We start from the raw sequence: 25,223 nt of genomic DNA, 5'->3' as shown, positions 1-25,223 counted from the left end.
AGGATTATTATTATTAATAACGACGTGAAGCAACTGGAGCAAACAGTAGGTTTTATGTAGCATTTGTATTATCATACAATGTAGAATCATCCTTTTGGGATTGGTGTTTGGTTTAATTATTGTAAGCTGTCATCTTATCTAGTACAACTTTAATCATCTAATTACAAGTCCTGTATGCTGCAATCCTGATCTGAAAGACAAAAAAATTATTGGGATAGATTTTGTGGCAGCACATGGGCATGAGGATTACTGCAATGAGAGATTTTCAGGAGCTTCTCATTCTTTTTCTTAAATCCATTTTGCTCCATTCTTTGGGGAACCACTATGGGAGCTTGCCATGTAAGAACCTGTGCTGTGTGTCATACCACCCATGACGCAATGTATTGTTCACAATGCAGTCTGTCATCATACTATTCTACATGCTTTAATTGCATATTCATCGGAATTATAATGGCTTGAACAGCCATTGAGCCCTCCCACCCTCCCATCCCCAGCTTGATAGCTTTGATGCAAGACAGACAGATTAAACCATGTATTGCAAATGAAAGTAGCTGGAGGCTGAGCTTCTGCTAGCACATCATGCTCCTGATGGTATTCACACAACATAATATGCTTGCTTGGGTTGTTTGCATTCTTTGGGTCTTGGAGTTTGTACATTGTTGGCACTGCCTCTGCTGCCATTAGTTTCTATTAATGACAAAGGTCTCCTGTGTGTCAATGTTGATGCACAGATGGGAGTATCTTTGAAACATTTTGCATTTATCAATCAAGCAATCCTTTCCCAGTTTCAACTGCCAGAAGAGAACATGCATTGACAAACACCTGGCATTTTGATAATGTAGCCAGTGCATTGTATTACTTCGGGATCATCGCCTCGATACTGGAACTCTTCATTCTCAACAGCATTACATTGTTTGAGATGTTGTCTCATTGATGAACATTCAGTCATTTTTGAACGCTTGTGTGGAGCTTAAGCTGATGACATTTAGCTTGCTCTTTGTGGCTTCTGTAAGGTGTCTTGTACATGCATCCAATAAACGATAGCCATTAATTGTTTTTTTTGTGTGGGGGAGCTGGGCGAGGCCCTTGCTGCTTCCAACATAGCTATATGCATAAAACATACTGAATCGTAAGAGGTCATGAGTTATGAATTTTGCTGCCAGCATTAAATTCAATAAATTGGGCGGGAAATGAGCTTAACTAGGGCAGCTTTTGGTCACCCGTGTATTTTGAATAAAAGTTTCCATCATTGGCTGAGCCTTCAGATACTACATGTCTACCCTCTGAACTTCTCCCCCTAGCCCTCCTTCTTACCCCCCCCCCCCCGTCTGTCTTGAAGTCCTGCCTTAAATCCTACCTCTTCGACCACTCACATCCTTTCCCCTCTGTAAAGCTCTCCAAGACATTATCCTAGTTGAAGGGCAATATAGAAATGCAAGTGTTTTTTTATTATGTGGAGGGCTGCAGCATATTGGTTTGTGTTCTCGCCTCACAACTGAAAGGACCCGAGTTCAATTCCCGGGTAGGGCAAAACTTAGGCAAGTTTCCTTACTCCACACACCTCTCTTTATCTAGCATTAAGTAGGAACCCGGTTATCAGTTGATTGGCAGATTGCTTTCTGCGGGTAATAATCCCATCAAAAAAAACAAAAAAATTGGTGACTGTTTGTGGGACACTGCTTTGTGCAATTGGGTGCTCATTTCGCCCACAAAGTATACAGTCAATTCACTTTACAGTATATTCTGTGAAGAGCTTTGAGACTTTGCAATGACTTGATAAAGCGCTATATCAAATGAAAGGATTATTATTAATGAATGTTCTTTTTCCCTTCCAACAGAAATGTGTCTTCTGCAGAAAGAGAGCCAAGAAGACTTCAGGTGCTTGTATTCAGTGTTCATACGGCCGCTGTCCAACATCCTTCCACGTAACCTGTGCCCATGCAGCAGGTGTTGTAATGGAACCAGACGACTGGCCATATGTAGTCCTTATCACATGTTTCAGACACAAGACAAATCCCAGTGTAGTAAGTATTTAACTTGTTTACAGCTTCTTCTTTTCCTAGGATTCACTGAGGGGAAAAGAACATTTAAAGACTAAATTACACAGTTTATCTACAGAATCTCAAGTGGGTAAAATGTGTGGTATGTATTGGGATAGGTTTGAAATGTAATGCACCATCTGGCTGTAAATTAAACCAGGCCTGAAATATTGATTGAGAAGGTCCGTGTAGAATTAGATCAACTGATTCAAAGTGATTGGATTTGTGTTATAAGGCTGAGTGAAGGTGCTTTACAGAATCTGACGAATTTAATTTCACACAAACTGTTCACTTAGAAGATGCGCCTAGACACCACCACCCCACAAATAATCCATGTTGAGATAAACTGTTTAATGAATGTAATACTTTGCTGAGGTTCAGGTTCTTGCTTTTCAACTTGGATTTATTTGGCATTTCAGTTTAGTAAGCAATTAAACTGGTCCGTTGTAGATGATGAGATTTCTGAGGTTTCCGCTAGAAGAATAATTGTGCAGTAGTTTCAAAACTGCAAAAATTGTGGGTTTTATTGTAACCTTATCAAAGCCAACGCTTCGTGATTTAACTTCCAATTATCGGTAAAATATACTGTCCACCTCCGCTCCACCAGCGGTGGCTGTGCTATCAGCCACTATGCCATGAACCTCTGTAACTCCCTACCTCAATATGCCCTCTCCTTGCCCATCTTCAAACTCCCTTTTCTCCCTGACTCTGCGTCAAACCGTGACATTGTTAAGCACTCCGGGATGCCACCCCAAGTGAAGGGTGCTATGTAAATGCAAGTGTTGTATCTAGTTGGTTGTTTTGGTGACGCCTTTGTTTTTATTTTTCTTAAAAAAAAGAAAAACAAAACTCTTTTCCAAGACTTATCGATTGGTCAGACGGTCATCTCCAAGCACAAGAATGGAAGATACTATAGCTGCAGAGTCACGGGAGTTTCGTCACAAACCTTCTATCAAGTCATATTTGACGATGGTTCATTCAGTGATGATCTGTACCCAGAAGACATCGCTGTGAGTAGTTTTAGTCTGTTCATTATGAAAATGTGAAACAGTTAATTGATGCTTTTCACAAAGTTGCTGAAATTATATACTAGCTTTGTTTAGAACTGAATAAAAGTCACCGTTTTGTAAAATTAAGATGCAGTGCAAACCATTAGAATGTGCCCTAGCTTACTATGGCTCCAATTTACTACACCCAACTTCCAGCACTGATTTAGCCAGTGGCGATGATCATGGAGGCATACTGACTGTGTTGGTATCCATGCTGGAAGCTGGGTATTACAGACTAAAAAAAAGTCTGTGTTCTGGATCAACAGGTCACTGTTGCTTTCTGTGTGTAATGCCTGGGCACTATGCAAGGAAATTGCCGTTGAAGTCATTTTGCAAAATAAGTGACATCAGCATCGCTGGTTGCTCTTATCTTGCATGTGCTATACACAAAAAGTGGTATCAGTAGCATTTCCTGCAGATAGCATTGCATGCAATGTGCAGGGAGTGAATTCAACAATGATTATTATAATTAGCATCTATTTTTTGAAAATCTTAAGACACCATGTTATTTCGGGGTTATACTGTATTGCTCTGTTGCCAAATATAGCAACTTTGATAGTGTGTGCTTCGAATAGGAAAATTAATTATAACTACACATTGTCAAAGTGACTGCTCTAAACAACAAGAAGAATTTTGCGGTCCACGTCTCCTAATTACATAGACTTAATACCTACTTATTTTGACTTCAGTATTTTTTATTTTTGTAATGCATCATTGATTCAGAATTAAATTCTGGTTCTGAGAAGCTTTCAGTAAGATTAATGCCCTAGATAAGCCATGCAAGGTGTTACAATTGAAAAACAATAGCTGAATCGTTTAGTGAATGAAACACTCTACACTTAAAACAGATTTGCTATGTGAATGGAGTGAATTCAAAAGAGCACATCGGAAGTCTGTTCTTGGATCAGGTCATCTCGGTTCAGATTCCAGTAAGAATCTTTGTGAGCAAGACACCTATATTTGACTAAAGCTCTATAATGTGGAGGCTTTTAGTTTAACATTCCAGAGGCACACTTCTAAATGCTCTGGGACACTACCCCATGCGAAGGTCGCTATATAAATGCAAGTTGTTGTTTTTGTAAACATCTTAATTACAATTTTAAGATTATGTCCAAGTTATTCAGTTTCTGCCCTTCCCCTTCAGTGAGCATCACAGAGCTGAACCAAACAATACACTGCAATTTATAGAGAATTTTTGTGCTGCGAGATTAGTGAAGCCAGTGGAAACTGAGTTTCCTGCAGCTCACCATTTCTTGTTCTCTTTTTCTTTCCTGTCATTGGTCTCAGTTCTGAGCACACAGTCGGAACTACAACAAATCCCTGCGCTACTGAAGCATATCACACAGTAATCTGCTTGTTGCCTTCCAGCAGCTTGATTCTGTGAAATCTTTTAGGCCAAGCGTAATAGCCTTAATTAAAACAGAACGGGTGGAATATGTAATGGAACTTCTTAAAGTATCAATAACTCCCTCCAGATAGATACCGTGAAAGGATGATGGAAAAAATATTCAATCTCAAAGGAGGTATCCCTCATTCTACATTTTTTTTAAAACCAACCTATTGAAACCTGCCACTACTCTGGTGTATCCAGCTGAAACTGACTTTTCTTAAATTGGATGCTTTCTGTTTGGCATCCAGGACCAGCCCTATGCCGATTCACTACTTTCCCTCTGCCTCGCCCTCTCCCTTACCACCTTCAAGATCCATCTCAAAACCTTCCTCTTTGACCGTGCTTTCAATCTCCCTGCTTCCCCCCCTTCCCCACCCCGACCCCCCAGCCCAGGTCCGTAACTCCGTCTGTCCAGCGCCTTGGGATGTCCTCCTGACGTGAAAGGCGCTTTACAACTGTAATTTTGTTGTTGTTGTTGTTTTCCTTGGGAGCTATGTGCTGACATCATCACTTTGAAGGAGTAGAGGGTGGGTTTATGCCAATTATACCAATTTACTGCTATCAAGATAAACTGGAGAGGTTAGCCTTTTCTCCACTAAAGAAGAAACGTTTAAGAAGAGATCTAATATAGGTGTTTATAATTATAAAATGGTTTGATAAGGTTATTATAGATAGGCTGTTCACATTTGTTAGGGAGTCTCTAACAAGTATAAGATAGTGACAAAGGGATGTAAAAGGAGGAAGGAATTTCTTCACGCAGAGGGCCATGAGAGAGTGTGGAACTCGCTCCCTGAAACGGTAGTTGAAGCAGGTGCAGTATAGAGTATAGATGTATTTAACAGGAAGCTAGATATGAGGGAGTAAGAAGTGGGTGAAGACTCATGTGATGTATAAACACCGGCATGGACTGCTTTGTCCGAATTGCTGATGCCTGTGCTGTACAATCTATCTACGTTACGGAAGCTAATGTCAGCTGAACTTATTTCCAATATAAAGGTAGAGTTGAAATGGGTCTCCACAGGCTGGAAAAACAAACAAATCTAGGGAATATGTCCTTTGATGTAGGCCATTTGTATTCTGGTGTCAGCCTGCCTCAATTGGTAGCGCTCTCACTTCAGAGTCGTGCGTTCAAGTCCCACATTGTGACTTTTAATTCATATGGTATAGTCTAACACACCAGTGCTGTGCTGGGGGAACTCTGCATTGCCGGAAGTGTAATCCTGCAGATGAAATGTGAAACCGAGGTCCTGTTAGCCTGTTCTCGTGGCTGTTAAAAGAATCCATGGCACTGTTCGAAAAGAGAAGGGAGTTTTTCCTAGCGTCTTGGCCAACAATCCACCAGATAAAATTGGTCACTCACTGCATGGGTGTTTGCGTATGTGTTGTGTATTACTTTAAGGCTAAATTGGCAATTGGACATTGTCCAATGAACAGGAAGCATTAAGGATTCTGGGACAGGGACTGTGCAGAGTGTTGAAGAGAGTGGAAGTGCACTGTTGAATCTAAACTGTGTTGTGGATTGACATATAATAAACAAATGACATTACCTTCTTTGAACATTTCTTATATCCAACAGCTCTTGATTCAATGTGCGTCGCTTATCACTGCTATACTGGGAGGGTCCAATAATCTGAAATGAGTTCAGGTTTTCTCAATCCAGTTCTCAGTAAAAATAATTATTCTCTAAACATGGATATGCAGTTCTAAAACTTTTTCAAAATTATATTTATTACAGCAATCATCTAGCTATAAAGCATGACCTCATTTCAGTAAAATAGAAACTTTTGGACGGCTGCGGATAGCTGAATCATGATGAGTTTCATCACTTCTCACCTTCTGGGCTAGTGAATCTTCCTTCATCCTATCTATCATACTGCAGAGTGAGGAGCCTCTCTTCAAGCAGTGGTTTTAGTAGAAAGTGTAGAGGAGATGGCAGGTTTTATTTGCCAATGTTTCCAGCTAAATGAGGATTTGTGGAGGAATTTATCTTTGATGGAAGGGAGAGGGTCGTGATGAGAATAAGACACAAGCTAAGGTCAAACATTCATTAATAGAAGTTGTCCGTCTGTATAGATGCATAAATCTTATAAAGCCCTTGAATTTCCCAGTTTATAACCAGTTTATCTTCTTTTATACAAAGCATTTTACATAACTAATTCTTGCGGACTGATAATGGAAAACAGCATAACATTTTGTTCTGTTTCAACCATGTTTTTGAAGTCCAGTTTCTCCTGCCCTCAAGTAATCGTAATATCCTGTTGTGATCTAAGGTTATGCAATATGTATTGTATAATCCGTACAGAATGCTGTTAATATTTTTTAGTATTGACAGATTAATACAACATACATTGTAACATGTCAAGTATCAAAAAGTGCTTAATCTTTGACAAAACGCGATATGTTGTAATGTTTTATTGCTGGCGTATTTACTTTGATTGCAGTCCTTTATATGGTCCCCCCCTCCCCCACCAAGTACAATTAACAGAAAGTTTACATCCATACACTATTGGCCATGTACTTGATTTTAATCCCATCATACTTGTCCTGGATTTCATAAACACGTTCACTTGCTGTTCGTGATGATTGTTTGATCTCAACACAGGCAATGCAGTAGAATAGGTAACTGTAGCAATATAATTTTCTATTAAGAACTTGTAGGCAAGCAGTCTTTAATCCAGAATCCTAGGTTATTTGACTCACTATGTTGGTTGTTTCATTAGACATTATATCTTTGGGCTTTTACCATTCTCTCAGTAATCCAGTTGAAAGTAGTTTTTAAGATAATTACATTTTTTAATGTGGTTCCCACTGCTGCACTGAATATTGAGACCCAAGAGGCAGAGGAAAACAAGCTAATAAAGTTTTTTTTTAAAAAAAGAAACAGATATGTGGAGTGAAAATAACGTAAAAGCTAAATTATTAAAAATAGAAATTGGAGAATGAGGAAGACCGAGCAGGCAAGCAGAAATAAACAATGATTTGATTTCTTGTTATTGAATAACTATTTTAATACTGATAATCCTTGCATTTGATATAATGCCTTATCACGTCGTTGAGATGTATCAAAGCGTTTCACAGAAGATACTGTAAAGTGGATTGACTGTATTTTGTGGGTGAACCGCGGCAGCCAATTGTGCACAGCAGTGTCCCACAAACAAAAATGGATTGAGTGAACAATTTTTTAAAAATTCTAACAATTACCCTGTTAGAACATGCCCTGATTTAGTGAGGGGCAGCTTATAGATGTACTGGAGACCTACACTATATGACAAGTACAGTACACCCAGCTGCTGGCATTGACTATTTGACTTCCTTAGGAAAATGACTGCTTTCTGAGTCGTCGAATTGACACTAAAATGCCTTCCTGCACACTGCGTGCTATATTGTAGGAAGCGTTGAAGGCATAATGCAGCACTGCTTGTTCATGCATGTGCAATGTGCAGGAAGTGGCATTTTCAATTTCTCCTGAGCATAGTGCGCCTGAGTACAAGAGGGGACATCAACTGTGAATTGATAACCTGGAAGTCAACTATTTTTTACGCTTTGTTTTAGTGATCAGGGGATCAGAGGTAGGAGGGGGTAATGGAAAGTTGGAATGAGAATTTAAAAATCAATCCACTGGGGGATCGGGAGCCAGTGGAACCTCGAGTGCAAGTGATTTGCTCAGCTTGTGGAGACTGGATCAAGAGAGTATGTGAGCTGTGGAAGTTTGGTTGACCTGGAGTTTGTGGACAGCTGAGCTGGGAAAACCAGTGAGGAGGATGTCAAGTCTAGAGGTGACGAAAGTGTGAATCGTAGAGTCGTTCTCTGACAATGTAACGGTTGAGGTAGGGTCAGAGGTGCCCGATATTGCAGAGATGGAGGAAAGTGGGCTTGGCCAGACAGAATAATAGCCCAGACAAAATATAAGCCTTTTTTACTGTCAGTGTATTTGCTGTTAACATTTTCTTTTTAAAAAAAAGGCTGATTAAGGAAGCCTTATATTTCTTTGGATCTGTTGCAACCTGAGTTAAATCTACAGCTACAATGGCAGAGATATAGTGTTCTGTATTTACTGTGAGCAGAGTTGTGATCAGGAGAGAATTGAAATTCATTGTGGAACCTAGCCTGTTTGCTTGACTGCATTTAAGTTTCAAAGCAAAGAACAGTTTTGTAAAGGGCTCCATCTACATATATAAGTTAAGCCTAATTACCATACTATTAAAATATATCCTCCAGTATAGTATAACAAACACGCCTTCTCAGTGTGGCACAATTTGGATTTATGGGATCTGAGTTACTGAGTTGAAAATGAACTATTTAACTTGATTTGCATTTGCAACTTAAGTTTAATTGCCATGCTTCATTAATATATTCCCTTTTAGCATAAAAAATGTACTCTCCAGATTTGGTACAGATAAAATATTTTTTGTGTTTTTTTCTCTTTCACTTTGGCTTTCGCTCGCTCGCTCGCTCTCTCTCTCTCGCTCTCTCTCTCACTCACTCACTCACTCACTCATTCACTCACTAACTCACTCACTCACTCACTCACTCACTAATGCCTCTCCTTCTCATTGAGTCTCTCTAACTCTGCCTATCTCATTCCCTGTCTCTGTGCTATGTCTAAGGCTGGGGTAGGGGAAATACATTTTCACCTGGATGAACATACGGAATTGATGGGTACTGATTCGTTCTCTGTCAGATTTACAAGGTGGTCCGGCTTGTTGGAGCACTAACACGTTCAGATCAGCATGCTGGATGCACCTCATTTGTTTTGGCTTGATCATTCTTGCCATGCTTCTTCCTTTAAATCATGCGGTACTCCTGTCCTGTGCATACAAGTCTAATGAACGACTTTGCATGCATGTGGATGAACAGCAGTGTCAAGCGGTGTCTGGCAATTTAGCAGAGGACAACAGCTGTCATCCTTCCATCATATTACCATCGGAACTGAATGTCTTTGATTTTCTGATTAAATCTGCATCAACTTTTTGGCTTCATTGAAAGGCTGTGCTTCATAACATCAGCCATTGTGAGTAGCCAAGCAATGTATGACATAATTTAAAAGAATCCAGGATGTTTCCAGGCCTGTATTCAAGTAGCATTACCTCACCAAGAAGGGAACGCATGACTGTTGTCAGTTTGTATTTGATGGTGTGCAGCATCAAATCGGCAGTAACGTGTGCGTGTGTGTGGGTCAGCGGGGGGGTGGGATGAGGCCTTTTCACTCCTGGTCATTCCTGCATGTATCACCTCTCTAGACCTTCATCTTTGACCGCATCTTCAATCATCTTACCCCTCCCCAACCCCCTTGTTTCCCACCCCCAGTTCAAATGCCAAGCCAGCACAGTCAAGCATCTCGGGATGTTCTCCTGACATAAAAGATTTTATATAAATGTAAATTTGTATTGTCCTGTTTACTCATTAACAAAGAGACTTTTTTTAAAAAAAGTTTCAAGTTTATTTTAGACATATTCTAATATTCTTATACATGTCTTAATATCTAAATAGTGCTTTGTTTGCAGATACTATAAGGGACTGCTGTATGTTGCATCCTGTAAATTAAAGTAGGCGGAGATGAAATCAAAAGCTTGTATGCATTATACAAGTACAGTTACTTTAACAAATCCTTTTTTCCCAACCCCCAAATTACTTGATTCTGTCTTTATGATTCTACAATGCTTTTCTTTTTAAATTGGACATGCTGCTGAAGGGCACGCTTGCTTGCTCAATCTTTGTATTTTATTACAGTGACTTTTCACTTTATGCCCAGCTCTGGTATTCTGGAACGCCAGACAGACATCGTTCATCTTATCGTTGTAAATGGTAACAAGAAGTTTTGTACTTTAGTGCCCACAGGCCAGATGCATAACTTGCTAAAAGACTTTTTGAAAGGATGCCAACATTTGTCATGTTTTTTTTTGTTGCCGAGTAAACTTGTGGTTGCTGAGATATATTGGCCTAACAAGGTGCTACCTGCAATCAAAATCCAGTCTATTTTCAATTTTCTCAGCTCTGTTTGGATGTGCAGAACAAAGACTCTGAAATGGCTGCTTTTGTTCAACACTCAGCGTCAGTGGTGTATAAGATGTCGTTTTTCATTGTCACAGAATGCGAGGATGGGCAAATTGTTTTTAAATCCCAAATAATTGAAATTAAATTGCTTTCGTAAGGAATGTGTTTCCTCCTCAACCACACTTTAGTTATTGGAAACTCGCAGTGGAGCAGTAGATTTGGTGAAGGAAAGCTAGCTTTGGTTGCTCAATGATCTGTTTGTGGGACACTTCTGTGCAAAATTGGCTACTGCATTTCGCCCACAAAATACACTTTATAGTATATTATGCGAAGCGCTTTGTGAAGTCTCAATGACATCATAAGACGCTATATCAAATGCAAGGATTATTAATATGAACTGTGTGAACATGTCCATTGTTGCATGCTCAACCCTAAAAACTCGGAGAGTTTGAACATCACATCAGTGAGCAAGCAGAAACCAACCCAGTTATTTAAATATTGTTTTGCTTGGTTCCAATTTTGAAGGCATCATTGTTATCCTTATGTTCGTGTACTTTTATTTTTCAGATGATAATAATATTACAGTGATAATTATGTCATTAAATGTTGCATTTTTCATCCCAGTATTTTAATGATCCTCATATGAGTGCGCAGGAATAATGAACTCCATACTTTGGTCGGTGATCCACTGTGTCTTAGTTGACATGCAGTTAAGGCTGTCACTTTTGTCTACAGTTATTTTGGGTTTTATTTGTCTCTAGAAATAAGCCCTGAAGGTTTATTTTCCTGTTGCTTTAGTTGAAAAGAAATATTGTTTATTTTATGGATGTTTTATTCCGTCGCTGAGCAAAGTCAATCAGGGAAAATTAGAGCTAGATGGTGATATCTTGAGTCTGTAAGCTTGGTATTTCTAGAGGATAATGCAAATCACCTACCAGGAATAATCTTCATATATGCTTGAAAGAACATTATCTAGTTCTGCATGTTCAGGAGGACTTTGGAATAGGTATACTCTGAGTTAACTTGAAGATACAAGTCTCGAGCGATCACCTTCTGCTATTTTGTATCACTCATGTACTTTCTACTAGTCTAAGAAGGTTGAATCAATGGTAGGCTGCTTAACATTGGTATAGGTTTATTGTATTAAATGGAATTTTTAAATGGAGTTCATTTTTGATATTCATTTTTCACCCACAAATATATATGGTCAATTGCCTTTACAGTCTATTCTGTGAAGCGCTTTGAGAAGTCGAGAAGACGTAAAAAGCGCTGTATCAAATGCAAAAGGATTATTATTATTATTATTCATTGTTTTCTTTGGCTCAGCTCTCTCCCACATTTTCAACTTCCATTTGCAAGACTCTCCTGATATGTTTCTTGTTTCTCTTTGTGAGCAGATGAGACTTAGAGTTTTGTCCTTTTGTATGTTAATGCTTTTCTAGTATATACAATACTTATACAGTATTACAGTTTTATCATACTTAGAGTCCTGTAGGTCAGTGGTTAGAGCACTTGCCTCAAAGCGAGAGATCTGGGTTCGATTCCAGGGTGGGGCGAAATGTTGGGCAAGTTCTTACTCCACACGCCTCCGTTTACCTAGCAGTAAGTAGGAACCCAGTTGTTAGTTGATTGGCAGATCGCTTTTCTGGAGGTAATAATTCATTCAAAAAATAATAATAATAAATTGGTTCCTTCAATCCACAACTGTTTGTGGGACACTGCTGTGCGCATTGGCCTCTGCGTTTCGTCCACAAAATGTAGTCAACTCACTTTACAGTATATTCTGTGAAGCTCTTTGAGACGTCTCGAAGACATGATAAGGTGGAATACAAAATTCAAGGATTATTATTATTTTAGTCTAATTTTTAGACTAATAAACCGTCTCCTCCATCCACCTTCCCAAGCCTCGCCCATCCTCTCCTCAAACTCCAACTGTGAGGAGATGCTGGACTTTTGAATCCAAAATCGAGGGGATACGTTCAGCCACCTCTGCCCCGTCCACCGCCACCCCCACATCACCTCTCCCTCATGACCCACCCCCCACCCATCCCCCCTAAACTCCTTCGACCCTATCTCTCCCTCCTTCCTCACCACCTCCCTCCTCTCCAAGGTCCTGGAACGAGTCGTCGCGTCCCAGCTTTGTTCCTATCTTTCTCGTTTTCCCTCTTTGAACCTCTCCAATCCGGCTTCCGCATTGCCCACAGCACGGAAACAGCCCTGATCAAAGTCACTAATGACATTCTGAACATCTGTGATCAGGGCTCCCTCTACCTCCTTGTCCTCCTCGACCTCTCTGCCGCCTTCGACACTGTCAACCACTCCATCCTCATACACTGCCTCTCCACTTTACTCAATCTTCATGGATCTGCCCTTGTCTGGTTCGATTCCTATCTCTCTCACCATCTCCACTTTGTTGCCTCTAACGGTTTCTCCTCCATCCCCCACACTGTCACATCTGGCGTCCCCCAGGGCTCTGTCCTTGGTCCTCTCCTCTTTAATATCTACTTGCGCCCCCTTGGTGACATCATCCGCAGACATGGGGTCAACTTTGTGTATGCGGATGACACCCTTTCTTTTTGCCTCCACCCTCAACTCCAGGACCACTGCTGTCCTGACAGACTGTCTGTCGGACATCAAGTCCTGGATGAGGGCAAATTTCCTACAGTTGAATGTGAACAAGACTGAGGCCCTCCTGATTGGCTCGCGCCAGCGCCTCAGCACCTCAGGCTCTGGCAGCATCAACCTCCACGGTTGGACGCTACAACTCACCAAACCAGTCAGGAACCGAGGTGTCTTGTTCGATCCTCAACTGTCTTTTCTTCCCCACATCCAAGCCATGGCCCTCTCTGCCTCTCCGTAACATTGCCCGACTCCGCCACTACCTCCGCTACAAAGCCCTCCATGGCCTCGCCCCACCCTACCTCTGCAACTTCCTAACCCCCTACCAACCCGCCCGCTCAGCCGGCTCTGGCCTGCTCCACGTAACCTGACCCACCCGCCCCACCATTGGCGTGAGAGCCTTCAGCCACTCTGCCCCCAACCTCTGGAATTCCATCCCCCAATCACTCCGCCTCACCCCCTCCTTAAAGTCCCGCCTCAAAACCCTCCTCTTCGACCATGCCATTGGCCACCCCATTTCCCCTCCCCTCCCTTCTCCCTCCCTGACCCCAGCTCGGGTCTGAAATGCTGTACACTATCCAGCGCCTTGGGACGTCCTCCCGACGTGAAAGGCGCTATACAAATGTAATCTTGTTATTGTTCTACCAAAATTCTCTTCTTTCTATAGAGCAAGAATTGCTTAGAGCTGGGTCCCCCAGCAGAGGGAGAGGTTGTCCAGGTGAGGTGGACTGATGGACTGCTGTATGGTGCAAAATATGTGGCATCAAACATTATTTACATGTACCAGGTAAGAGGCGATTTACATAGACTAAGTACATTTTGTGAAAATATATTTAAATAGTTCACAATTTTGCCTTTTATTCATTGTCATATTTTGTTCTATTCTTATTTACTGTTTCATCTTTTGCTTCCTCATTCTATATTTCTTTCTTTCAACAAGGCGAGAGCATGTTCTTTGATTATTTGTAAAATAGCTTTCAAGTGGATAGTAAATTAATTTATAATTGAAACCTGCTTTGAGTGGACCATTTTGTAAGATTTGCAGATTGTAAAATATACATGTTGGAAGTTTTAATTTTATGCTGATTGGTCTCTTAATATCAGGAATCATTTGTGTTAAAAATATTATGAAATAGCATGATTGCCTAAACCATTCATGAATTTTCATTTGTCTTTATTCTCCATTTGGATCTTTGCTCAGTAACCAGCCCCTGGAGGTGACCAATTGTTTGACCAGCTTATTTCCTAGGATATCCTAGCAATAGACATCCAAGCTCAACTACAGCATCAATGTCTGTCTGATGTCATTTTTTTCCTTGAGATCAAACATAAGTTAGTCTTTTTAAAAGACATTAGTCTTTTGCTGCTTGATAGCCTCAATTTATCTCAGTGGAATATGGTATTCTCAGTTTATTCAGAGCCTCTCCCACATATCGTAGCCCAGTATATTGTGATCATGAGCCATGTCAAACCACAGCCAGTGTTCATCCAGGTTCCCTTCCTATTTTCTTTGGTTGAATGACTGACTTTCAAAGTCCAGTTGCTACATACAGTAAAATGCCTTTCTATTACTCCTTGTCCTGCTGTATAGTTTTCCCATTTATCCTTATACTTGAGAACAGCATACAATATATTTGGCTTCTTTCCTCATTGAACGTGGCAAAGTATTAATCTGATTTTGATCATCTTTTCTATTCTGCCCTGAAGCAATTCTAAATCTTTCAAATCGCTTTACCCATCTTGCCCATTCCTCTGGCTTACTGAAATCAAATGTATTTGATGGCCTAATTTAAACAGAAACCATCTTTCTGTGGTTTCTCTCACCGGTATGCTGGCCTTTTTTCTCTAAACGACTGTTCCCTGTGACACAGTCTCATCTCTGGATGATTCTTATAACAATTGAACCCCAATGCCACCATGCAATTAATTATAAATATTTTCTCTCTCTCCAGCCTCTGCAAGGTATTCACAATGTCCTGTTACCCCCATGTGTTTTCTACAGTGCACTGACCAAATTGAAACATGTGGAAGAATGATGATAATTGTATTCGGAAATACTGAATTGTATTCAGTACAAGTGTTTAGCTGTATTTAGATGTGTGTGTGTGAGCGCCAACGTTTTCATGACAGATAATGATCCATCGCCAAGTTTGGTGCAACATCTTCTGTAAAGTGGATGGAGTGACGAAGAAGTCACTGGTGTCAGACATTGTTACACTTGACTCATCTGCATTTTAAAATAAAAAAGCATTGTAAGGAAAAAAAGCAAGAGGTAACTACTTTGTATATTCCTGTATATTCCACTGTCCCAACAATCTTACCCAATCTCAGCTGATTTGCTCCTTCCCCATTCTATTCTCTTGATATCAGGACCTGAGTTCACAGTCTAGCCTGACGTTTGGGAGTTAGACTGGGGAGGTGGTGCAGTGTTAGAGATTCAGATGTGGCCTATCCTCCAGGTAGATAGTAAAGATCCTATAGTACAATTTGAAAATCGAAGAGGGGTACCTCTGGAAGTCACTCCACCTCGCCCACTCCTTAGTCTCCTTCAAATCCCTCCTCTTCGACCATGCCATTGGCCACCCCCCTTCCCCTCCCCTCCCTTACCCCCCCAACCCCAGCTCGGGTCTGAAATGCTGTACACTGTCCAGCACCTTGGGACGTCCTTCCGACGTGAAAGGCGCTACAAATGTAATCTTGTTGTTGTTCTCTTGGAATCTTGGCCACAATCCTTCATTTAACTGGGGCATTCAGCTCATGGTTTGCTTGTGGCCTTCTTGATGCAAATGGCTGGTAAGTTTATCTGCAACAAAACAGTCACAACACATGAAAAAATTAACTATGAAGTTTTGTGAGACATTTCGATGTGATAAAGTCTTATAACATTTTCAGTTTCTTTCTTTTACTCTTATTTTCATGTAACCAGATGATCCTGAAAGGTTAATGTCTATACGTGTATACTTCTGGTCCTCCATTTGAGTATCACTTCTTGTGCAGCAGATGATATAACTGAGCAAACAATGTGCATATGCTCCACTTCTAGTTAATAGCTAACATTATATTCCTTTCCTTCCCCTTGTGTTTTTTAATTAAAAATCAAGCCAATTTACTCCCTTCACTTGCCGGAGTGACCAACGGTTACAGCATTTAACGTTTAAATTGGCAGGCTGTTCATGAGCGATTAACCAATTTTAATGCATTAGTACCAAGGCATATTGTGATACTTTTATATTAGAAATCTGGAGGGATTAAAGGCAGATGTGACATAAGAGTTTTGTTGCTCTTGAAGGACAGCTGCTGCTAGTACATTTAAAACCTGTGGGGTCAATGGTTGGAATGTAAGGTGGCATTGTATAATTGGTGCATTAAATGATAATTGGTACATCAAATACTTCGCTCATTCACAAGACTTTTTCAAAAGTTATTTTCCTATTTGACTGATACCAAATTACAGTAACAGAGCTTGGTGGTTTGTCTTAATTATCAGGTGATCTCACCCTTGGACTTTTGTCAAGGTTCTGCTGTTATTTAGGTAGCTGTGATTGGGTTGGCGGGGTATGAGGAGGGGAGAAGAAACTGTCTGAAAGGCCTCAGAGCGTCTTTTACACTGGCACCGACCCTTTTCATTTAGGTAATGGAGCAATTTGCCGCAGAGGCAACAGGAGATGTGATGCCAGAAGCTGTTCTGGCTATGATTGGCGCCAGGAAATCTGGCACTTCTTATTATGGACTCAGCCAGCTAGCAAACTCAAAATATAAATCGACATTACAATTCTGACTGTCAGCTGAAATGTAATCTATAATAAGAATTGGGTTTTTCAGGAGTTCTGTGTTCTGGAAGTGAATGTGAATTAGTACTTGGATTTCTTTGCTTGTATATCCGTCATCTGTTTCTCTGGAGCTCTGGTTTACACGATCATTTTGCTCAGCCTCATCCATTTAACTGCTGTTCTGAACATTGTTCTTTAGGTGGAGTTTGAAGATGGCTCCCAGTTTGTCGTCAAACGCGATGATGTTTACACTTTAAATGAAGAGCTGCCAAAAAGGGTTAAATCACGACTTGTAAGTATTCTGCTCATGACATGCTTTGAAATATATTACTTTTGCATTGCATTAGGTGCGAGAAAAATTTACCATTTTTTCCACTCTGACTTCTGAATTTACTTTAACTTGGAATGTCAGCTTGGCTCAGTTGGTAGCGCTTTTATCTCTGGGTCAGGCAGTTATGGCTTTTGCTCTTGAGCTCATAGTCTTGGCTGACACTTCAGTGCATTATCGGGGAGTCAGGCATTATTGAAGGTTTCATCCTTCAGATGAGACGTTAAACCAAAGTCCTGTTTTATATGTCTTCAGCTAGACATTAAACACTGCATGACATTATTCAAAAAGAAAGGAAAGTTTCTGCCGTTTCCTGGCCAATGATCATAAAGATTAATGGGTCATTTATATGCATGCTTGTTTGAGTGACCTTGCAAAATGGCTGCTGTGTTTGTGTATGGAAAGTGTCATTGCACTTTGGCAATAATTACTCAAATGTGCTTTGATGAGTTTTAATTTATAATTGTTTTGTTTCTTCTCATATAGTTTATTTTAAGAGTCAGAACAAGCCACTAATGTTTTCCTTCTTCCTGTTTGTTTCCTTATAACACAAAGCCAAGCTTTGGCTGTGCAGAGATCTGTCTTGCTCACAACCCTCTCTGTCAATAATGCCCTTAAATCTGCCACAAGGAGGTGTGTGAGAATGGTGTCTAACAGTTTGCCACTGCATTGCCTCCAAGCTTGTGTGAATAAATGTAGTTTATTTTCTTTCTCCTTTCGATCTCCCCGCTTCCCTCCCTACCCTCCACCCTCCCTGATCCCGACCCCAGCTCGGGTCCGATACTCTTGTCTGTCCAGCACCTCGGGACGTCCTCCCGATGTGAAAGGCACCCCGCAAATGTAATTTTGTTGTTGTTCCCCTCCCACAAAAACATTGAAAGAACAAGCATTTTCATTGCACCTTATTTCATCAAAATGTCTCCAGTGTGCTGCAGTAATTACAATCAAGCGTAATGAGTTTTCACAGGAACACGGCAGCCATTTTGTGCACAACAGGGACCCATATATAACCATTAGGTAAATGTCCAATTAATCTGGAGGATCATTGGCCAGGACACGGGGAGAAATTCCCTTCTCTTTACAAATAGTGTATTTAATGTCCACTGAAGAACGCTCTCGGTTTTGCATTTTATCTAAAAAACAGCACTATATGGTGTATGCAAATTCCAAAGTGGGACATCAACCACAACTGTTGCAAATTCTTTCAGCATTCACATACAAGCAATAAGTGTCACATCCAACAACATGGAGTCCTGTAGCTCAGTGCTTAGAGCGCTTGACTCGCAAGCAAGAAACCTGGGTTCGATTCCCGGCAGGGTGAAGCCTTGGGCAAGTTTCCTTACTCCACACTCCTGATAATAATTCCCCAAGAAAAAAATAATAAATTGGTCACTTCAATCCACAGCTGTTTGTGGGACACTGCTGTGCACAATTGGCTGCTGTGTTTCTCCCACAAATGTACAGTCAATTCACTTTATAGTCTATTCTGTGAAGCGCTTTGAGACATCTAGAAGACGTGAAAAGCGCTATATCAAATGCACGGATTATTATTATTATTACTACAGCAGATATGTAACTAACTGAAGAGAAAACCCTTGAAAATCTATTGCTTGCTAATAATATTTGTATTTGATATAGTGTTAATTGCACAAAATCTGCAGCGTTTCAAAAAAAATGCAAGTTAGTTTTTTTTTGCTAGCTGATTTTTGTTTAGTAGATTAACTCATAACCTTTAAGCATCCACAATTTGATGCAAAATAAAAGAAGCTCAAGTTAAAACTGAACAGCACAAATATTGCATGTTTTTTTGGCAGATGTTTAGCTTCACTCTGGCATTGCAAATCTGCCTCAGGCTTATTTAACTTAGTAAATGTTAATGGTAAATGTGGAATTTGCTCATCAGCTTTATTGAAGATAGAAATAGGGACGGGAAGTTTCTATTTATTTTCTAAGCTATGAAATGTGGCTTCTCTCCCAGGAGTCTCAGCCAAATAAATCATCCTGGGGCATTCCAGGACTTTCATGAGTGATTGCTACTTCTAAGAGCCATCACCCTCAAAAGAGACACCAACCAAAAATTCATCTGCCAACTGCATTAGGACTCGTAATAATTTTCTTGGACCAGACTATCATCTTGCAGGAAGCGTTGTGTCTTCTTACCATTAATAAATTGTCAAATTTTAAATGACCAGAGTTGGATTCATAAATTAAATTGTGTAAAGAAATGAAACCCAGATCGTTGTTGCCTCAGTGAAAATATGCATTAGTCGAGCGCATCTACAGCTCCACGCTAAGAGCACATCCCTTATCTCCTTACTTGCACATAGGAAGATGCTGCATTATTCAGTAGTCATAGACCCATTTTTGATGTTCAGTGTTGTTAGTCGATTGGCAGATTGCTTTCCAGGGTAACAATCCTCCCCCCCCAAAAAAAAATTACTGTTTGTGAGACGCTGCTGAGCGCAATTGGCTGCCGTGTTTCACTCACAAAATACACAGTCAATTCACTTTACAGTATATTCTGTGAATTGCTTTGAGATGTCTCAACGTGATAAGACAGTATATCGAATGCAAGGATTATTATTATTATAATACATATTATATAATGTATGTAGCAGATTTGTGGAATCTTTCTAAAATGTGGCAGAGCCAACTTAATTTGTGCATTTATCGAGTAGCTGTGATTTTATTAGAGGCATTTTTATAAGAGCAAATGAAGGTTGGAAACTAAAATAAGAATCAAGTAGATAAAAAAAACATGAGTTGATGCACTAACTATATCACTTGTATTTGGCTTTTGTGTGTCTCAGTATCAACCTGTCTAAATTTATGCTGTAAACTGGTTTATTTATCTCATAGTCCTGACAGAGAGTCCAGAATTAGAGAAAGCAATGGACTACACTGTAATAGGTAACCATAAAAATGCCATACAGAGTTCCATCTAGGGTTCAATTGGTAAAGTTACTAACCAATGTTAAATGAATCTATACTGATCAAAGTATCAGTGGATACTAAATTTGATTTCAATTTCCCCTGGGCTGGTAAAGGAAAAAACACAGGTGAGGGTTCAGGTTGTTATCCAGTAACCCATCTGAAATGTACATGAGTGGATGAAACACCTTTTCTAATAATAATAATACTTGCATTTGATATAGCACCTTATCACATATTCTAGACCTTTCAAAGCGCTTCACAAAATATACTGTAAAGTGAATTGACTTTATGCTTTGTGGGCGAAACGCGGCAGCTAATTGCGCACAGCAGTGTCCCACTAACAGTCGTGGATTAAGTGGCGAAATTATTATCTTTTTATGGAATTATTACCCCTGGAAAATCAACTAATAACCGGGTTCCTAATTACTGCTTGGTAAACGGAGTCGTGTGAAGTAAGGAAACTTGCCCAACATTTCACCCTGCCGTGAATCAAATCCGGGTCCTCTCGCTTGCGAGGCGAGTGCTCTAACCACTAACCACTGTTAATAGTGTCAAGGTTAGAACGCTGATCAGTTGTTTCCTTTGGAGTGGGGCTAATGCTCACTTCTGAGTCAGAAGATTGTGGGTTCAAGCCCCAAGTCGGAACTTTGAATTCATAGTTTAGGACTAGACTAATACTCCAATGTAATGCTGGGGGTGTGCTGCAGTGTTGGAGATGCCGTCTTTCAGATGAGACCTTAAACTGAGGCCGTGTCTGCCTGATCAGGGGAACGTTAAAGATTCCATGGCACTACTCGAAAAGAAAAGAGAATTTTCTCAGTGTCCTGACCATCAATCCCCAAATAAAATTGTTCACTTACTCCATAACTGTTTGTGGGACATTGCTGTGCGCAAACTGGCTACTGCATTTGCCTACAAGCACATAGTCACTGCATGTTACAGTAAAAGCTTGTTAAGCACTTAAAGATATCTTGACAATGTGATAAAGTGCAAGGATTATGTATCTCTGCTCATTTACCCCTCTTTGTGCTTCCCCATTGAGTTATTTTTCCAACTGCTGTTCTTCCATCCGAAATGCTAAGCAGTGCTCATTGAGAGCTAACATATATTGTCATGAAAACATAGGAATTGTTTCCCCCTATATCTAAAATTTGATTTTGTAAGTGACAAAATAGCACAAGAGCCTTAATGTTTGGTTATATTAATATGTGCACAAAAGGGGTAAGAAAAAAGAATATTGCCTTGGGAAAAAAACTATTTTTTTGATTGTCAAAGCCAACCAGGGAATCGAAAAGATGTGGGGAGTTGTCTGGAAAATGTAAAGGGAGTTCACTTAAACCGCTGTTCCATTTAATTCATTGCTATCCTGTGGGCATTGATGGACTGCGGTTTCAAATCATTCCACAATAAATCATATGTTGCTGATGGTTAAGTGAAACAGGCAGTATTATTCTATTGAAATAGCATCTTAATCATAAATGTTACAGAGGAAGCTATGTCTACTTATCTCAGTCCGTTTTGTTGCTATTTTAGGCTTTAGAACTGATATTTGAGGCAGCCTAGGAGGAGATCTTTTGTGTAGAAATCCCCGCTCCTGTGGCTTGTAGCAGTAGTATATGACTTGAATGGGCCATGTGAGTTTGAACAACACTTTGGATAGCTGTTATACAAGTAGGAAAAGATTTCTATCTAAAATATCTGCCTCTGGTTAGCAGTGTTAAAGTATAAACGCGAGCAGTAACTGAAACACAAGAATATCTATGCAAATTGCTTCCTTTATAAAATGTAGGAATATTTGAAGGATTGGGGATGGGGGCAGTTCTGTGAATTATTCTTCTGCTTCAAAGAACAAACAAAGGTTGAATTTACAGTATTTCCTAAAGCGGTTTTATTAACGTGAAATCTGAATTGTGCAAATGGAATTCCTTCTGGTAACATAGCAGAACAACTCTTAATTCAGAAGCCTTTTTCATTCAAACTGATCTTGGCATTTTCATATATTGTGAACCAATGGGTATAATTTGGTAACTATTAACAGATTTGTCATCGATGCTTAAATATAATCCCAGGCAGGGTTCTGTGGACCTGCAGGTAAGAGGTGAGACTGTGATTCATTGTATCAATGTTAACATTGCATATTTGACCTTTTACATATTTCTTAACACACATTGTGTTTGTAGTCTTCAGCTTCAAACATGCGCTATGAGGCTACGTTTTCCAATGAAAGCATTCAGGCAAAAAAGCGACCGAGAGTCCTGAATTCCAAATTCATGAACGAGTACGTGAACGATCCAGGTTATCGCACGTTCTTGGGAAACTTCTTTCAAACTCATTGTCGTCAAGGACAATAAAATCATGCTGACACCCAAAAAGAGAACAGTTGTGTTTTTTGAACAGCATCTTCAATACAAAGCCTGTGCACTGCTTTGCATGCAATAAAGGCAACTCTACCAGTTAAAAAAAACAGTGAAATAAATACTTGCTGGAAAAGTGAAGGAAGATTCCTCTGCCTCCATTCAAGAATTTAATCCAGATAGCCATTTGCATCATATAACAGAAGTATGCCTTCTCTTCCTCTTTGAAGAATGGAAAGGGACGCTGAAACATCTGCATCTTCTTCCTGAGAAAAAGAACACAAGAACTTTTGCGGATATGAATGAATAACTTTTCAAGTCTCTCTCAAAAATAAGAGTTCTTGTTCCGGGAGCGACTTTAAAAATATTAACAAGCTTATCTGTACTAAAATATTTTTGTACTCTTGCTGTCATTTCCAGTAACGTTTGTTGCACTTGTTTTTGCCTTTTAGTTTTATTTGACACCATTACCGAATCACTCTTGTTTGGCTCTTTAGCTTTCATTAAACCATACTTGCAAATGAAAGTAAGTATCCCGACAGCAGGTTTTTATATTGAACAGAAGAAAGATGAATGGCAGGTAGCTTGCTAGCAAGTTCATTTGCTGTTATTCAGTGCTCCAGCTGTTTAAAAGAACTCTTGGAGGATTTCTGCATTGTCATTCTATGCTGTAAAACCTAGATAACAAATGTATAGGATTTCCTTGTTGGGTCAGATGAGATTTGTTACAAAAACCTGTAAATGCTTTAGAATCCAATAGCATTTCCAAATTAGTTATTGAGGATGTGGTGGTAAGCAAACATTGCTTCTTTTAATCCTGCCTTTAGCAGGATTAAACAAGATATATATAACCTGCATTTACATGACTGACTTTATGGTGTGAGAGGTTTCTACTGATGTTTTACTGATGGTAAAAAGGGGCTTAGATGTAGCAAAGGTGTGTGAAGTTTGAATTATTTGATGTACTCAACCATGAACACGATGTTACTGCAATATAACTGTTTTCTGTCATTGTTATTTTGATTATTTAATGTCATTTCCTTCTTTAATCATCTGCAGTTTGTTATAAATGGGCAGAGTAGAATAAACTGCCAACACTGAACTTGTTCTACTCTTTTGTTCCAATTCTGTAGATTTTGTTTCAATAATAGTCTAATGCAAAAGATTTCTCCAAAAGGTCTGTAATCAATCAGCTGTATTATGAAATGCGTGTTTCTTACCACATCTGCTTTGACTACATTTCTTTTTCAATCATATATATATACAGAAAACAGTCTGATTTTATAAATCATATAAGTTTGCCCAAGTCTGCACTTAGAACAGAGTTTGAGCTACTGCCCAAGTCCCGTTCAAGAGTTTATACTCTATGCAAAGTTTGACATAATTTGTACTTTGCGTAAGATATATTATATGTAGGCTCCCAACTGATACAACTTACGTGAGGTTTACTATATGTATGTTACCTACTTAAGATTCTACATTGTATGCAATTTTATTATTTATTCTGGATCAGCATCCCATTCTTTGATTATGGATATTAATTTAGATTCTGTCTGCCTTGTGATCAAGTAGACATAAAGATACCAACTTTTGCTGTTTGAGAAAAAAAATATGGAATCTTTCTCCTGGTTATCTTGGTTTACATTTCCCTCCTAACCCTAATTTGTCCCAAGTTTAACTGAATAATAAATTGATTAATACAGAGTCCTATCATAACGTCAAAACACTCAAAGTGCTTTGCAAGATTTTATTGTGAAGTGTCGTGACTGTGTATTTGTCGATGAACGCGGAAGCCGATTTACACACAATGTCCCAAAAGCATCCATGAAATGTCTGACCAAGTTATCTGAGGGATTGTTGACCAAATCACCAGAAGAAACTTCCTTCTCTTTGACGTCCACCTGAACAAGCAGACAGGATCTTGGTTTAAAATCTCATTTGAAGGATGACACCTGCCACAAGCACTCCCCCAGCTTTGCACAGACTTGCCTTTGCGCTCAAAGTTCCAGCATGGTGCTTCAACCCACAATGCTTCCGACTCAGAGGCAAGAGTACTACGAGCAGAGCCAGGTTGATACTTCAGCCACTCATCTCATTGTTTATGGGATTTTGTTGGAGCAGATTAGCTGCCTGGTTTGCATATTTAACAACACTCATTTTCAATGCTATTTGATTTATGGTCAATAAAGCATTTCAAGAGTTTATTTTTACTTGAAAGTTGCTAAATAAATGCAAGTTATTGTTACTCAATCCCATTAAGATCATGTTGTACATCAAACGTTAAAACCGCAAATGTGTTCTTTTCCACAATTTCAGCTAAAATATCCAGAGGCCAGACTGCACTTAGAACAGAGTTTGAGCTATAGCACCCCATTGGTATTGTACCTCTAAAGAGTAAGCCTTTGAACCTTGAACATTTTAATACCTTCTCAGCAGGGGTGGATCTGGGGTCAAAGGATTGGGTTGGGTGTGGAGGGGAAGGTCAGGATTTGGCTGACTTGGCTCTGCTCCTCCCATCATGGCTTTTATTGATGGACTGGACTGCCATCAGTCAGTGGGCGGGCTGTGGGGGTTGAAAACGTCAACGCGATCGTGAATAGGTACAGGTAAGTGAGTCAGTTTTGGCCAACCTCAAAGTGTTTTCAGGGGAGGTGAGCATTAGGCCCATCGTGTCAGTGCTGAGTAGAAGAGCAATTGTTCAGTCCAATTCCTTTTTGCCTTTTCCCCATATCCCTGTAAGCCATTT

General features: G+C 39.8%; 1 protein-coding gene across 4 annotated transcripts in view; it reads left to right on the top strand.

Moving 5' to 3' along the window:
• Positions 1-23,579, top strand: part of LOC103185468 (lysine-specific demethylase 4C) — a 196,339-nt gene extending 172,760 nt beyond the window's left edge. For all 4 annotated transcript variants that reach the window (XM_042332573.1, XM_007903982.2, XM_007903983.2 and 1 more), the window contains exons 17-21: positions 1,839-2,024; positions 2,879-3,049; positions 13,759-13,878; positions 17,061-17,153; positions 22,304-23,579. In XM_042332573.1, coding sequence (XP_042188507.1) covers positions 1,839-2,024; positions 2,879-3,049; positions 13,759-13,878; positions 17,061-17,153; positions 22,304-22,474 — 741 coding nt within the window. In that variant the 3' untranslated portion in view covers positions 22,475-23,579. The remainder of the gene's footprint in view (positions 1-1,838; positions 2,025-2,878; positions 3,050-13,758; positions 13,879-17,060; positions 17,154-22,303) is intronic.
• The last annotated feature ends 1,644 nt before the right edge of the window (positions 23,580-25,223 follow it).

Source organism: Callorhinchus milii, unplaced genomic scaffold (assembly GCF_018977255.1).
Source record: "Callorhinchus milii isolate IMCB2004 unplaced genomic scaffold, IMCB_Cmil_1.0 Scaffold1, whole genome shotgun sequence".
NCBI classification, from domain to species: Eukaryota; Metazoa; Chordata; class Chondrichthyes; order Chimaeriformes; family Callorhinchidae; genus Callorhinchus; species Callorhinchus milii.
This window is presented reverse-complemented; position numbering and strand designations above follow the sequence as displayed.